The sequence below is a fragment of the Buteo buteo genome, chromosome 12 (genome assembly GCF_964188355.1).
Source record: "Buteo buteo chromosome 12, bButBut1.hap1.1, whole genome shotgun sequence".
Taxonomy (NCBI): domain Eukaryota; kingdom Metazoa; phylum Chordata; class Aves; order Accipitriformes; family Accipitridae; genus Buteo; species Buteo buteo.
Genome location: NC_134182.1, coordinates 36,837,403 through 36,854,607, shown reverse-complemented (window position 1 = coordinate 36,854,607; position 17,205 = coordinate 36,837,403). Strand labels below are relative to the sequence as shown.

At 40.7% G+C, this 17,205-nt stretch overlaps 1 protein-coding gene across 3 annotated transcripts in view; it reads left to right on the top strand.

The window, feature by feature from the left end:
* The first annotated feature begins 1,607 nt into the window (after positions 1-1,607).
* Positions 1,608-17,205, top strand: part of KIF25 (kinesin family member 25) — a 43,940-nt gene continuing 28,342 nt past the window's right edge. For 2 of the 3 annotated variants that reach the window (XM_075043355.1, XM_075043357.1), the window contains exons 1-5: positions 3,877-3,959; positions 4,599-4,664; positions 8,678-8,794; positions 10,727-10,865; positions 15,919-16,022. In XM_075043355.1, coding sequence (XP_074899456.1) covers positions 3,885-3,959; positions 4,599-4,664; positions 8,678-8,794; positions 10,727-10,865; positions 15,919-16,022 — 501 coding nt within the window. In that variant the 5' untranslated portion in view covers positions 3,877-3,884. Of the gene's footprint in view, positions 1,682-3,876; positions 3,960-4,598; positions 4,665-8,677; positions 8,795-10,726; positions 10,866-15,918; positions 16,023-17,205 lie in introns of those variants that run through there. The other variant, XM_075043356.1, reaches the window with a different exon arrangement.

Here is a 17,205-nt window from a genome sequence, read left to right as displayed (position 1 = left end):
GAGGGGAATCTTATCCGTGTTTTGAGTTTGTAGCTTTTGACTGTGAGAGCAGCCTAAAAGAACTTTTAATTTTGAATATAGAACATGTAGTCTAGAAGAAAAAGGAAACAATCCATTGTCCTTCTGTATGGTAGTCCCTCCATCAGAGGAAGAGCAAAGAACTGGTACAAGCAAAAAGTGACTTACTTGATGAGACTGTAGTTGTTGCAGCTGTGAACTGTCACAGAAACATTCATTTTCCAGGCTGTGCGGGAGGAGCTGTGTATTACACAGCAGTGGTAACACATTTTCAGTGGGAAAACAAATTTTGAGCTATACCTTGCACAGTTCAGGTCAGGTTTGCTAAGTAAGCACAGCAGGATGATGCAGTTGAAAGTGCAGCCAGCATCTGCTTTCCTTTAGGGACACAAGTTGTCATCCTTCATAGCATAGCTCTTGATATTTTAACTGATGGTGACCCTTATGGTGGTAAGTGTGTGAAATTACATTTGCATATGCAGCCAGGTCTGCTGCTCCCAGCAAAAACTCTTTTAATGATGTTAAACCTCTGTCAAATTCTCCCTTTGGCACCCATCACCCACAATACACTGCTTTCCAACTGCTTTTACGTACTGTTTGTACTATGGTCTTGCTGGTAATTGCAGAGAAGGCAGGGAAATGAAGAAATGGACAAAGTCCATAGTATACATCCTGTTTACTGAAATAATGAATATACTAGATTGTACACATTGCTGTTTGTAGGTCAAGCAATGAGTGCACAAGCAGCAGAATAAACAAGACTGTTCTCTACCTCCTAATTCAATTAGACAACATGAGAAATAGTCATGATAAAAAATGAGCTTCACCAAGAATATTCTTAAAACACACATAGTAACTTGTGTATTTAATCATAAGAATGGTAAGACATCTGACTGTTCGTCCTGTTTTGTGGAATGACCTGCTGTCTCAAATGGTCAGTTAGTGGCTGTGCGGCCCAGAAGGCAAAGCCTCATGGATTAACAGTTGGGAGTCGGCCGACTTGTTTCCCAGCTGTAATGGCAGGGAAGCTCGTTAAGGAGTCCAAAGTGCAATAGACCTGCTCGGAGAATCTCAGTTTATTCTTAGGAACATGTGGATGTTCAGAACTGACCCACAGCTACTGAAGCAGATGTCTTGCTAAAAATGTGGAATGAAATACTTAGAGCTTCACTGGATAACGTTTTAGGAGGTTCAGATGAAAGGCTGTGTGCAGTACAGCAGCCTCAAGTCACTGTCTGCCAAGTGTGTTGAAAGCAATCTCATGGGCAGTAGAAAGAAGATCTGCAGGCGTACCACTGTGAATCTCTCCATGTTTGGCACAAGAGGGATAGCAACCTTCTCTCTTGGTATCTTTCACAAGTGCTTTTCTACCCATTTTGTTTCTTGTTACTGCCTTTGGGGATGCCATAGTGGATGACTCGTACCAGAATGCTGAAGCTGGGAGTTGCAAGTTTGGGGGAAAAAAACCAAGATTGTTCAAAGCAGAGAATCAGTGTAGAAAGACGTGCTGGAATACAGCCTTGCAGACTTTCCATAAGATCGCTGGATTTTATTTGTTTCTTGCCTAGATCTCACTGACAGTTTTGTTCCCTGCCCATCAAGCAACTTCTCCTGAGCTTTGGAAATCGACAGAAGATCCCAAAAGAGAATTGCTGCTGTTATGGTGAGTCACAGATCATATTGTGGTTTGGATTTGGTTTTTTTTGATACAGATGGGACTGAGTTTTCAGTACTGTCTGACTTTCAGGTGTGCATAGAGAAATGACTAAATTAAGAGTAGTCCAGGGATGCTCAGTTTTGGGTTACTAGTTCCAAGTCAGAGTGATAGTAAACTAAGTCTTCTCTGTTACGGCCTACAGAAACTGGATTCTTAATCTCAGTGGGTGAAACCCACAGTAGGGGAGAGATCAAGCATTACACTTAAGAGATGATCCTTCTGAGATGAGGCTGAGTTACGCTGGAAAGCAACATTGTTCCGATTTGATTGCTGCTGCAGGATAAGCATTGCATATAAAAAACACAGCTCTGTGTCAAGAATTGTGAGTCACACCCCCAAGCTACTAAATACTCTCCCCAAAACCGCTGAAAATCCTGTCTGCCTTACTTAGTGCCAACATCTCGTACCATCCTCAGTATTGCAGTGCTTTGGGACTTTTTTTTTTTTTTTTTTTTTTTTAGCCTAAATGCATTTGTCGGTTTTCATTTTTCCACCAATGCAGGACTAGTTGCGAGGATGAACTGCTAAAGAGGTTCCAGTCAGTTTGTTGTTTTTTTAAAACTGAGGCTACAGTTTATGGGAGGAAGTAGCACTATCACTGAAGACAGTTGATAGAAGGTTTTTTGGTTTGGTCTGTGATAGATGGGCAGCAGCTGGGTTCCTCTGTAAAGGATTGCTATCCCTCTTGTGCCAAACACAGAGAGATTCACTGCTGTATGCCTCTGGATTTTCTACTGCCTGTACGAGAGCACGTTCACCATGCTCAGCAGACAGTGACTTGAGACTGCTGTTTTGCAGAACTGGATTCCTCTAGTGCAAAAATAGTGTTATTTCCCACTTCCAAGAAGCTGACATGTTTGTATCTGGCATGCTTTCATATTTAATAGCCAAACAGTATTACAACTGCTTTCAAGATAATGTTGATCTTTCATTGCAATACAATAGAGCACTAAATATTACTAAGGTATGTCACATATTGGCCTCAGAAGCCTTAGTGTGAGACCCCCAGCCATAGCCTGAATGCATAGCTCCTGTCTTGGGCAGCGTCTTCGGCCTCCAATACCAGCTGGACCTGCAGGCTTTGTCCATCTCCTAAGACAAGCCCTAGACCCTGGCTTTTTTCACAGTTACTAAATAGTTGCAGCTGGAAGGGACCTCTGGGTGTCATCTAGTCCAGGGTCAAAGCAGGGTCAGCTACAGCAGGTTGCCATGGCCTGTCTCTGGTTGGGTTTTGAGTATCTCCAAGGACGGAGGCTCCACAACCTCTCTGGGCAATCCATGCCAGCATTTTGACAACGCTCACACTGAAAAAAAAAAACCAAAACCAAAATGTACTTTAAGTTCAGATGGAGGTTCACATGTCTTGATTTGTGCCTAATGCCTTTTGTCCTGTTGCTGGGTGCCACAGAGGAGGGTCTGGCTCTGTTGTTTTCATACTCTCCCATCAGGTATTTATCCATATGCATCAGATATCCCTCAGCCTTCTTTCCTCTAGGCTGAACAAGCCCTGGCATGCTCTGTGTAACATATGTTCCTATCCCTTAATCTTCTTTGTGGCCCTTTTTGCCTTAGACCAGCTGCTTGGGGAAAATCCTGTGGCCAGTATAGGATTGTGGCGCCTGTTGTGGCGGCTGAACGCGGGGCCTGCGCCCCTGTCCCCAGGAACTGGGGCTCTGAGGCGAAATCTTTCACTAGCCTTACACCGGCCTCGGGAGCCCCGGCCTTGCCTTCTGCCCCTGCGCTCTCCACCCTCATCCTCGGCCTCTGAGGTGATTTATCCCCAGTGACGCTGCGGACGGAGGGCCACCTCCCGCCCCTACTCGTCGTAGGGTCGCCCACCGCTCCGTGAAATGGAGGGGGCAAACGCTCTCCCTCACGGGCTCGAGGGGCACCGCCCCGTCCCTCACTGCGAGACGATTGGTGGGCCACCCTGCCACTCACGGCCGGGCGGCGGAGGGGCTTGGCGCGCGGGCAGGGCGCGAGGCGCTGGCCCAGCCAATCGAAGCGCTGAGGTGGGAAGAGGGCGGGTTCCCGTCACCATGGCAGCCGGGTAGCCACCCCAAGCTGCGCTTCTCATTGGCCAGCGTGACGGGCGCGGGGCGCAAAGGGCGGGCGCGGCGGGTGCCGGCTGTGGCAGCCAGCGGGGAGGATGAGGGCGCGGAGCGGGCTCGACCCGGGCTCCGTGTGGGCGCAGCGCCTCGGGCAGCTGGAGCGGCGGTTGCGAGTGAGCCCGGCGGGCGGGAGGGCGGTGGGGTGGGGGGAGAGCTTGTCCGCCCCGACCTCGGCGGGGAGGAGGGGGGGGGCTGCCGGGCGGGGCTCAGCGCCTCAGCCCGCTGAGGGCGGTGGTACAGCCCGGCCCGCCCCTTTCCCTTAACAGTCTGTTTCTAGCCTTAAAATGCAGGCGCGAATCCTAAAGGCAGCGGCCGGCGGGGCCTTGGGCCACAGCCCGGTGTGGGGAGAGTCTGCTCCGCCGGGGCTGGGGGGGGGGGGGGTCGAGCTGTGACCGGCCGCCGGCCCCTCACCCGGGCGGGAAGGGCCCCGCAACTGAAATGGCGGTTCTCCAACGGTCAGGCTGTGGTTCTGTAGAGCAAAAGCAGTGGAAAAGTTGTACGCGTGCAATTCCACATAAGCGGGCAAAATGACAGAAAATACAAGCGACCGGGGAAGGTGAAGGGTTCAGCCTCGGGTTTATGTGCCTCTAGACAAGTACTGTGCTGAGGAGATTGGGGGCAGGTCGTCCTTTGATTTTTGAAAGGCAGAAAAACAGAGGAATGTAATAAAACTATTATAACGAAATAACGTTCATCAGACTCATCTTTATTTCATTTTTACTTTTGGGGTTTGGCGTGGGTTTTGTCCTTAGGCCAAAGAAGAAAGAATAGTTGTCCTGGAAACTGAAAATGCTGCTCTTCATCTAAAACTTGCAGAGGTAACTATTGTTTGATTTTCCAGAAAGAATTCTTACGAAAATAGAAGAAAAAGACACTGAAATCTGCCTTCCTATTTTCAAGTTTGGCATTCTTTACCTGTTGGGGAAATCTGTGAAGGGATTAAGGCTCAGCGTTTTTTGGTTTTGGGGGTTTTTTTTAAATCAGCAGTAATGGTAGAGCGATTAAGTAACTAGAACTTGACATACATTTAAATAATTGCCATTGTTTTAAACCCACAAAACTAAACTGAGGGGACGACTCTGTGAGCTTTAAGTATGGAATATCGCTTTCTGCTTGCAAGGAGAGTATTTGCCTAAAAGACGGTAGATTTTGAAGGAAAACTTTTTAGACATAATTAGGATGATCCTTTAAAAAATCCTGTTCATAGAGTGCAGGAAAGACATCTCATTATGAGCAGACTTACCAAAGATGCCCTATTGCATGCCTTCACAGCACTAGCATTACACTTGTTTGGAAAAGGCAAGGTACTGTTGCAGAAGCCAGTCACAGAGCATACAGCAACAACTGGATGCCCTCATTTCCTTATATCCTTTTACAGAAGGATATGTTGCTCCTAGACCGTTATTGAAACAAGGAGCAGCCTGTGATAATGTTTGGGGTCTTCAAAGGTAGGATTTCAGAGATTTACAGAATTTTGAATATTGATCTATACTGCTAGACCAGAGCCAGCTGTGAGTCTTAGTTGTGAAAGAGACGGTTGGCTAAGAGTTTCTAATCTGGGCTGAAAGATTAAATGGTTGGGTGACCTCAGGAAAGCCGTTTGCCCTCCCTCTGGGTTCGTTAACACCTGTGGATAAAAGTGGGTTTAACATTTTTCAAAGCCTGACTGGAAGCAGATGGTACATCTGAAATGAGTTTTCTAGGTATACAGAAGAATACTGTAATTGAGTCTGAGAAAATGTTTCTATTATTTTTGTTCTGCTTTATATTTACTAAAAACCTTAAGTATTTCAGCTGATTTTTTTTTTTTTTTACTCTCACAAGCACAAGAAATAAATTATTCTAGTCAGTAAGCTACAGCAGATGTAGGAAGAAGTTACCCAAGTGTTAGATGATGAAGCCTTGTTTTCTAAATACAGCACTGTTTCAGTTTATTGCAAAATGTGCTGGAAAATACAAGCACCTACGGACACATGAAGAGCATGGCAGTGTTACCACCATCACCATCAGTCAGAAACAATGTCAAATGATTCATAGAAATACTTTGCAATTAACCTTGCACTGATGTTTCTATTCAGGCAGTTGAAATTGGAATTAAATACACTTAGAAGACTTTCGCTTCTACATGGTTAATTTGCCCCAGCAATCTGAAAACATGAGCTAAACTGACATCTATAAAATAGTTTTACCTTAATGGAAGTGTCTGTATTAAAAAGCACACTAATTTTAATTAGATGAATTTAAGGTCATGCATTGTTGCACCGTATCTTCCAGTATCTCGCCAGCTATGCTGGTGAAAAAAGCTCCTGCCCTCAGCTATCAATCACTGACCCTTCAGCTCTGCTGGTGGAGCTGCCTGAATGATTGAGCTGTAACAAGTTCAGTCACAGTGACCAGGGTTAACAGAGGTCTCATTCTTAACTTGTAAAAGCTAATTGGATTTGTTTTGGCTGAAGTGAACGAGGTAGCTTCGGAGACAAACTTACGAGGATAGCCATAAATTAGGATTTGTAGTGTAAATGTTTGGTTATAGGTTGCAACAATGTAATAAAAATGTTACCTTTTGCTATAGACCTTCCCTTGCCTATATCCTTAAGACAATCATCGATATCAGCACTGCCACTGTTTTCTGCAGCCCTGTGTATTACTAGCCTAGCAGTATATTGTAAGGGTTGTTACTAAACATAAGTCAGATTCTTTCTCCGTAGACTTGCTTTTGCCTATTTGGAAATGTGTTTGTCTACCTGCACACTCCTTGCTTTTGTTCACAGTCCTTGAGGTCCTGATCCTGCAGTCTTCCAAACATAAAGCCAAGTCTGCCAGAACGGATCTGACTGCAGATTTCACTTTGGAGAACACAATTAAGTAGTTCAGTTTTACTTCTGTTTATAATAAAGCTGACTATAAAAAGTTTTATAGTCAGTTTTTTGTTTCTCATGCATGAGCACAAATTTGCAAGTTCTGGCATACAAAAAATTCTCATGAATGCTAAAACTATTTTAATGGAGAAAACCTCAAAACCAAGGCAGCCTTTGCAATAAAGATAAACTTGATAGTGGAAGTGATGGGAGGTTGACTGCAATGAAGGCAAAATTGACCATTCTACTTTTATTGTCCATGTTGAGAAAAATGGGGGAGGCAGTGGGAACCTGTGCAGATGGTGGAATACGCATTCCGTGTTAAAAGCAGGTTTTAACGAGCTTAAGCTTACTTAACAATAAGGCTTGAGTACTGCAATTGATTATATATATGCTTAACTTTTCACATGTGATTAGAGATACTGATTCTGGTGAGCTACTTTTATGCATTTTTGTCAAGAATGTTATGTAAACATTGCACTTGAGTAACATGAGTCTTGAAAATCCTCAGAGTAAAAGAACATAGCAACACTGTATAGAATTGGTCTTAATTTCTAGGAGCCTGTAACAAAAAAATGAGAGTTTTCTGAGGTAATCTCATCCTGCTATTTCTTTTCCACTAAGAACTGTTTATATTAGTGCTAAGGTGTTGTATAGCTGTGCAGGACCTCGGGCTGCATTTGTAAATAGAAAATGCATGCTTTGTGAAGGTGAGAAAGTTGGTTTAGATAAGTGAAGTACTTTTCTTGGAAAACATAATCTTTCTTTATTCTAACAGCTGCAGGACATCATATTGTTGTTCTTGCAGATTTTATCTGTAGCTAAACCACAATTAAATGTTTATTCTTTACCTATCATTATCAGATGATTGGAATTAAATCAAATCCATTATGTGAGTAGATTTAGCTCTTTCACATTGTTGTACTCTTCTATGATCTGTGAATTTAAATAACAGGGAACTGCAGTCACAGAATTTATGGCCTGAACAAAGTAGCAACTAAGTCTATGCTGAAGACAGGTGCATTCCAAAAATAAGAAAAGAGGCTATTAGTACTGGTTAAGGAATGATAGATGTCAACAGGTTGCAGGGGAAAGTAGGTGACGAAGTTGCAGCTCATTTTAAGCACCAGGACTGTCAGTAAATGATGAAAATTCAATTTTTAATATAATACAGGTTCTGTCACATTGCAGAATTTCACAAGTACTCTACAGAGATTTCTTTTTTTGTGTTCTTGCCTGGAAATGTTTAAAGTTGCACTATTTCTATTTTCCTTTTGATTTCAACATCTCAAAAAAAATTTGGCCATAAAAATTGCTTTTGCATAATGAGTAATTTTAGATTATTAGCAAGCATTCTTCTCCACATACTTTAAAAATTGCTTTGGTTGCTTTGATCTCTGAAGACCCAGTTTAGTGCTTTATTGGTACAGTTTTGCACCATTGCAACTCTACTGAATGTAATGGAGTTGGTGTTGGCAGGAAGCTGGAGCAATGAACACTAAGTTGGGAGCCCTGTATTACCGTCTCCCTCAGGAATTTAGCAGTTAACACGTGTATGTGTGTCCTCCTTCTGTTTCATGTCCTTTCAGAGAGCTTTCTTCATTAAATGAACCTAATGGAAGACACACCAGCTATGTAACCAGCCCTTTTCCCTAAGTGGAGGCACAGTTTTAACCATTTAGATCCACCTCAAGCATAAGTAAGGGGTTTAGGTACTGTAAAAACATTTTCATATTCTGATGCTGAAGTTTACCACCCTAAGGAAGTAGTATATTGTCATGTTAGCCAGTTAGCTCAAAATGATCCTTCACATGACTCAGAAAAATGTAAAAGCAAAGAATTTATGTACTTACAGCATCACATGTAGTCAGATAGTTGAGTTACAAATGTTTACAGGGACAAAGGGGACAGAATGCAACAGAAAACATGAGCACTTTAAAGTGATTTTTTAGGTGATTTTTTTTTTTTACTAGTATCAAGGGTTGGCTGGAAGAAGCACTAATGAAGTATTGCAGCTCTACTCTGCTCATGGCCAGCAGCAGAAATTGCAGAGGAGTTCTGTTGTAGCCCAGCTGCATGGAGCAATAAAGGTAAAGACGTTTAGTAATAATGTAGGCATAATCTGTGCCCTAAACATTTACATGCTTATTGAATATAGTAAAACCCAGAAAATGGTCAGATATGAACCTGATCTATGGCTTTATTGTATTCACAGCAATGCTTGCAATGAAGTGTAGCAATGCCTGAGTTAGCTTAAAATTTATAGTGGTTTTGCTGCAATAGGCTGCAAAGTCACCTGAGAAGCTGGTAAAAGTGGCTACTCCTGAGCTCCAGGATCTTATGTATAGGCTGCTATCAGTACCTGAGCTAAGTATTTTTGTAATCAAAACCTTGCAATCCCTGATTTGACTATCATGTAGAAATCCTCTAAAAAAAACCCCCATAATTGTGATACACTTTCACCAGATAGGCAGATCCTTTAAAAAAGCATTGGAGAGCTCCATTGATTTCACTAAGTGTTCTGCTCTGGCAGACCTCACAAGAGGGAGTAGTTTGCTGTATGCTCACTCAGGTTGTCTTAATTTTGCATTGAGGAGGCTGGAACTGTTCTCCCAGTACCAGTACCATAACATTTTCCTTTGTCGAAATACTTATTCCTGAAGTTACTCCATAGAACAGTGAGTTCCTTTTAGGGACACTAACAGTTGTCAGCTTTTCTCAGGGCAGCACTGAATGCCTGCATAAAATGAAAACTATCTCAGGAAAGAAATCTGATGCTTAACAGGCAGAAGGATGTAGTTTAATTGTAGCATAGTTGGACTAGACAATGGTTGTAGGTCCCTTCCAAGTGAACTATTCTGTTGTATTCTAATTACAGTGATGCTGCTCAGTAGATTTTGCGGTGGTGTTTTACATTTTAGGTTAGCTAGAATGGCAGAACTGCTTGTGATGCAGTACCAGTGGACTGAGATGGTTTACTGTCAGAGATGAATGAATGTTAGGAGAGAGCAAAGCTCTCCAAATAAAAGTCTAGATTAATGGTAATCTACTACCTATAATAAAAAAAATATATATATACTACTTCCCAGTTATATTCTGTGGCTTTTGAGACTGAAAAATGCAGTGATTTTCTCCCTTTAGCTCAGATTATTGTTTTATCATTGAAACTACTTGATTAATTCAAGGTCAGTACCACAGCTGGAAAAATAAAATGCCATCGAATATGTGACACTTTGTACCAGGCTGACTAATGAAACATCACAGTGCTTCTGTGAGATATACAGTATTGTTAAGTTCACTTTACAGATGGCTTTACATGTTTGTTCCAAGACTTAGATGTCAAGAAGTCTACTAATCCTAAAATCAGGTCAATTTTTTTTTTACTTTATTTGGACTTTTAAGTGAATATAAGCTGCTCTTATAAATGTTTAAAAGTCTCATCATGTATGTTATGCTGAGTTATATCCATAATACAAATACTTTCCTGAACAATGAAGGTTTCTGATCTTTTCAAAATACATCTATTTTTACAGGGAGAGATAGAACTGGCTTATTTAATAAATGACTTAGAGTCAAGCTTAGCAAATACCTCCTCATCAAAGTGTGGAAAATGAATGCAGTAAGGGATCTATGAATCACAATTTTTCATTGCTAATTCTGGATATGTCTTAGAATCGGACAGAACACACACACGCTCACACACACACTTATTTTTGTTTGATGAAATAAGAAAGAGACTTTGTTACACCTGAAGCTGTGTTATGGTCGAAGTATGTACTGTAAGATGTTAAGGATCCATAAAGTCTTGCTGAAGCCTTTAGGAATTTACAGTACTAAATATCTTGCAGGATCCTTCTCTAAACATACTGAAAGATGTACTCCCGAAGACTGCCTTCCATCAAGTAGAGGGTTCTTCCTGACTTTGGTATCTCACCATAATTATTTGTGGTGGTGTTATATTGATTCTTCCTTAACCGCTGTTTTTGTGTCTTTATAATGTGTTTTTTATTCTTGCTGAGAAGAGGCTTAAGCAAGACCTGAAGACCCTCCGTTCATTCGCTCTTGAGCTTTCAAAAGACTTTCAACGTCAAAGCAAGACTTATCTTTACCAAGTTTTGACAGCAGTCCAAGGGATACAGCTGCAAAATGAAGCAATGCAAAGTAAGGCTTCTTGCACTTATGTTTCAAACATGTAACATCAGCAATGTCATTGTTAAATGTTACTAACATTAAAAGGTTGAGTTTGATTTTTGAGAAACATGTCACTGAAACCGTAGCACTGGTTTTTTGTTTGACATTAGATCATCAAGGAGTTCTGAAGCATTAGAAAGAGTACAGATAACTCTGCACAGGTTATGGCTGATAATTTGGATTTAGCTTTTGTGTTGATTGCAGCTGCTACTAGACTGCTGCTGAGTTGTCGCAGCTATGACATTTTCCAGCTGAAGTTCTCAGGCTTGTTATCTTGACTTTTTTAGAATAGCTGAATAAAGAATGTGTTTTGTTAGCTGAAATTTGTCTGCTTTTGACTGTACCAGAAAAGAACTCAGGTGATTACCGAGATTTCTGAAAATACTGTCTGAAATTAGGACAGACTGGATTTTTAATCCTTCTGTGTATTTACGGAGAAAATTTTACTTACAAACCAAAAACAGTTCCACTCGCTAGACTGTAGATAATAATACCATATGGACTACTGTTTCGGCATTCAGGCCCTTCCTTGTTCATGTGTACGTATAAAGCAGACCCTGCAGTGCACTGGTGCTCTCTGCCCTCATCGCTGAGGATTAAGTGCATTGGTCCTACACCTGGACCTCCTGGCATGGATCTTTGCACCTGCTTTCAATGTGCTTGACTCTGGTAGAGCTCCTATGAGGCCTGAGAAGCACAACACATACGGACCTTAAATAGTTTGAAGCTCTGCAGCCTGATGAACTGACAACAAATACACAAATTTATAATCAGAGTCTGGGTGATGCTCTGATATCCGTGTGTTGCCATTTAAAAGGTGCATTTTCCTCCTGCTTTACTTTTTGGTTGAAATACTTAATTCTGGGACTGATTTGATTCTGATGGGACTACTCATGCCAATAGCAACAAACAGCATTCTCAGTGATGAGTGTTTGCAGAACTTGTCCCTGTATGTTAGGTACTAATTTATGATTAAAATTGATTTGATTACTGTATTATCCACGTAGAGAAAATGCTTAATCAAGTTGTCTTTATAATTAAGTTGTCCTTAAAACAGAAAAAAAAAAAGTGGAAAATTAACCCTAGATAAAGGTGAATGTTTCCTTTATTGAAGCAGGGGGCTAAATGAACAGATATGAGGTTGGATTTGGCACTTGAGTTGTTGTGGTGTAAATAAATAGTAAATATTCCTTACGAGGCCTTGCAAATTCCTGTTGACTGTTCTCAATTTGCACTTCGGGGTGCATTGTTCTATGGAATCATAACCAGGAGAAACTTCCTTGCCTATAACAAAATAGTGTGTTGGTACTTTGGTGGATGACTTATGTTTTTAATTTGGCCGTTTTTCAGTTCTGTGTCAAATGTTTTAGATGGATATTCTGTTATTAAGGTTAAATATGACAGTCAGAATTGCCACCCTTAAATTACATATAATCTTTTATGAACAGAAAGCCCAAAGTATGTATTCAGGAGATAATACATGTTATCAGTTTAATCCTAAAACAGAGATTGAAAATGAGGGAGAGTGTTACAGAGGAAACATTCAAGTAGGTTAATTTCAAGGCTGTAGTTGACATGCAGCAAACTATAAAACTTTCATGTAGTAACTGAGTAGTCCCTTGCTTAGAAATATTTATTCACACTCTGAAAACCAGGCTATTGCTGTCTTTCCCACTGAAATTTAAATAGTAGTAATTCATAAGAGAGAGAGAAGTGCCCATTATTCTTCTGTTATAGGCCTGTTTCCCTCATAAACAAAGCTGCTATCATTTTAGCAAAAATACTGGCCACCTGACTGCAAAAATGATACTATTGAGACAGATGCAGTAATTCAGCAGATTTGTGGAAGGGTAGGAGTTTCTAAAAAATTTAATACAACTTTTTAGATTGCTGCACCATGCAGGTATTATCAGAAAGAGCAAACGACAGTATCTGTGTGTGCAGAATGTATTTTCAGAGAGGTGAAACCACTGCTCTCACTTGTTGGCAAAGTGGCAGGTACTAAGGAGCAAAATCTGTCCAAGTGAGTATGTGACAGAGGAGGTGCTGCAGGTTACTGACATATTTTGTGAAAGCTGCTGCAGCCCAGTGGCTTTTAGATATCCTTTGTGGTTCCAGGATGCTTTCTATCTGGGGTGGAAAAGAGGAAAAATTGGGTCAGGCGCTTATTTCCCACTTTGCCCGTATGCTGGCACCTACGTGCTGTGCTCCTTTTAGAGAAAGGTGAGCTGTGCACTGTGCTGATGACTTATATTTGTGAAGTGTGAACTACCATCATCTTTGAGTCTCACCAGCTCAGCTGCCTTTGGAAAAAGCCTTTCCTTCTTAGTGTAGAGGAGGAGAGGGACCTTGGATTCAGCAACAGAAATACTGCAGCAGCCCAAATAATAATTTTATAGCTCAGGACATAAAACACAGCTGAATTCAAAAGAAGTTTTGAAATTAAGTCTATTACATCATAGCTGCTTATCCTAGAAGGCATGGTCAGATTGACCTCCTTTTTAAACTGGAATCTAGTATGGAAAGAAACTTTAAAAACCCCACCTCAGAGAACTCTGGGGGCAGCTACACATCCATATCTGAGTTAGGCTGTGGCTGTGCTAGGTATGCTCCTCCTGTTGTTCATATCCCTGCCATGGACCTTTCTGTTATGCTGCTATAACTGTTTGTGTGACCACACACAAAACAAATCAGGGAGCTGATCCGGAACAGAAGTTACCCAGCAAGAAGGATTGCTTTTAGACCTCCATGTGACTGCGGAAGCAGTTGTGCAAGCACAGCAGAAGGTTTGGTGCAGCACTGAATAGGAGGGGATGAAAAGCTCCTTAACCAGGACTGTCAATTAAAGAAAATTACAATCCTGAACATGTTTGCAAGCCATCACTCTTCTGCAACTGTTAGTCTGGTTATTGATGAAGATCTTAACTGCACTCAGTGACATTTAAACAGAAAAATCAGCATTCCCAGCTCCCAGAAAGTTTCCGTATAGGTCAATGAGATGGGCAAAGCATGGGGGAAAGGGATGTCTATAATGGCTGCAGGCACATACTGACTACTTCTCTTGAATAATGAAGAGTGGATTATTAGTATTTTAAAACAGATGCACCCAGTGGCTGCCCCTAGGTTGTGGATGAAAATGTAACTTCTGAACAGCTTGCAGCTGATGCCAAGCAGAAAACTAGGAAAATGTTAAATAAGTGTTTATATTTACAACCATATAGCTCCACTTTCAGAAAAATTAAAAGTTCAGAAATAATTTATGCATTAGGAAACTTGCTCTGTGGACCTTCTATTCAAAACGTTTTTCTGTGCTGCACATAAAGTTTTATGGAAGACGGACATTAAAACTGATGGTTCACTCTTAAAATATCAAAATACCATCTGCTAAATGCAACAACTTGACTCATTTTCCACTGTCTGCTCAAAAGCTCAGATGTCAAATTAGGAAGCCCCAAGGTTGATTTCTGTTTTCACAGTCATCTTCACCATAGGAGGGCTAATTAGGAAAAAAAAAAAAAAAAAGAAAAAAAAGAGTCATTAGGGCCTGTAACTGGATCTATAATGTCCAGTAGGCTTCTCAGATCCTCATTAAGAGACCACTTAAATATTGAAACAAACTAGTATTTTCTTTCTTTCAAGACTGGAAGAATGGAAGAGTACCCTTAGCACTATTGCTTTACTGCTTATTCAAGAGACTTCAAGAACTGAAAGTGTGTGTACACAAATTTATAAATTAAGATACTTATTATGGAGAGGACTTAAATAATCAATGGATTCCAATCTTGTATTTTGAAAAATACTGTATGATTAGGGGTCAGTGACTGTAAGAGTTGCTTTTGACAATTTATTGTAGCATATTTGCATGTGATTCCTCAAACCAAGACATACTAGTGTTACTCCACATACAGGATGCAAGAAAAGGATTTTTCTTAGTGAAACTCCTAGATTTTGATTCCCCAACTGTTAACATTGCTTCCTCTGCATGCATGCACTTGTGGAGGAACATTATGAGCTGGAGGTGAACAGTGTGGGTATTACAAAAATAAGATCTGAGAAATCTCTAGTGTAGACAAATGTCCCTTGAAGTTACCTAATTTTTTAGTCTATACCAGAGAGCCTAAATCATGTGTGACATGCTGAGATTTTAATTCTGTTCCTTTCTTTGTAAGGTAGCACATACTGAGGCTGGTGGTCATCCTTCTAACTCAGCTCTCAGATCATAGTTTTGACTGCCTGATACTCTACGTCCTCAAACTGCTCACTAATTGCAGGGGAGATGGATTTCCTGCTGGGGTTCCTAAAAGCTTGCTTTTTACACAAGTTTACAGTCACGTTATGTGCCTTCTGGGCTGTGTATTTGTTTTAGGCCTGCTCAGTGTTAATGTAATTGGGCTGAAATAAAACCATTTGTGAAGTTAGAAGGCTTTTACAATGACTCATATTGCTCTCCTCAGTTTTGTGAAGGAGACTTCCTGGGGTTCAAAAGATCAATCTTTTTTATGAAATCCTACCCATACAGTGAATGCATCTATCTTAAAGGGAAACCTTATAGCTGTTTTACAGCATTCCTAGCACTATAAATGAGGCTGACGATAAATGATAGTTCAACTTCTTGTAAAGTTAGCTGGTGTGAATCTAATAATCTGCACGTATGGCATGAGCCTTGCAAGTGACAGCACCTTCTAGAAGGAGGTTGCTTCAAGTTTAGGTTTCAGGCTTCACTGACAGATAACATTACTCTAAAGTGACACATTTGAACTGTGTTTAAATAGCTTGTCTTTTTGATAATTTTTCAAGATTTCACATGTATACTTGTGGTAATTATCTGTAACTTTTTATAGCCATTTCATAGCAAGAAGTATAATGGGATTTTTCTGAGGTGTCTGGTAAATCAGGAACTAACCCTCCTAATTAAAGTTTGGTAGAAGTTAAAAAGGTTTATGCTTGTATTTCATGAGGTGCTACTGGAAAACTAATTTTGTAAAGTCACAGAGTTTAGTTCTTTGAAACAGCTTTCTTCTAGTGTTTCAGATAAAAGCTTTTGATCTTGAGCAGTCTCTACAAGAGGTGACGGAGAGATATGAGAAAGAAAAGCAAAAGAGGAGAGCTCTCCATAACACCTTAGTTGTAAGTATATTTAATGACAAAACATTTTCTTATTTTGTTGTAATTATGCCCATAATTTCCTCACCAATAAAACTAAAGAATGTATTTTTCATGGATATATCACCTCCTCCAGCTGTCTGTATACAGTGCATTTCTTTGCTGAGGCACATTTGTCTTACAATAAACCCCACCCCATTCTTTTTACACAGGCATCTGCCAAATGCACTCGTGCAACATATTGCCCTAAGAGGTATCATCCATTTTGAATAGTGGACAAAACCTGAGTTTCTTCATCCTCTTCTCTAAATTTGCAGCTTCTGAAATTGTTTTAGAATTCTTAAAATTGTCAACTTGAAATTTCAAAATGGTTGTCTTTTATTTTTCCATATATGTCTACCTGTATCCTGCTCAGCCATTAGTGATGGTTCATTTGGGATTAATTTTTTTTCCTTTTTTGTACTTTAACTTTTTCTCCCCACCCGCCCAAATGACTAGTTTTGGGTTTCCTGATTCAGGACCTGATTTTTAGAAACACAAGCCACCTTCAAACAAAATTCTTTTAAGTTTTTCTACCTGGGGAAATGAAGCTCTTCATTAAAAAGTACTTACTTCCAAACTCTGCCTTGTGTTGCAGTTTACCGAAAGGATATTCCCCAAGGCAGTGGGGAGTTAATGCCAGTGGTCACTAGTCATCACAGGTCAGCTTGTTTTCACTAATACAAAATGAGGAGAACTGATCACCAACAAAAAGGAAGGAAAAACACGAAGTTAGATAAACTGAAGTCTGAAACGGCCTGCAGAGAAAAATCAGTTACTGGCTTTTTAGTCATGTATGAACACACAGTGGCGAGGCAAAGGTACAAAATGTTTTATATTCCACATCTTCCTCAGGGCTGGTGGAAGAGAATTGGAGTGTCTAATCTCGCCTGTTGAGTTAACATAGGTGTCTGAAGAAGCTCAAGTAAAGAGGAAGGAGACTGAAGAGCGAAAATGGCTCAGACTGAAAGCCTTTTTTTTCCACATAGACCGGAGAGGCCTACACCATTTCAGAGCTCTGAGGAGCTCATGCTTCCTCAAGTACTTTGTCTAATTCTCAAGGCAAATGATATTGATACCATTTTTCTCTCCACAGAGTTCAAGGCTGTGATGTTGTAAGCACCTGCTTTCCTAAACAAGGTCATGTCCGCTTAACAAATTCCAGTGT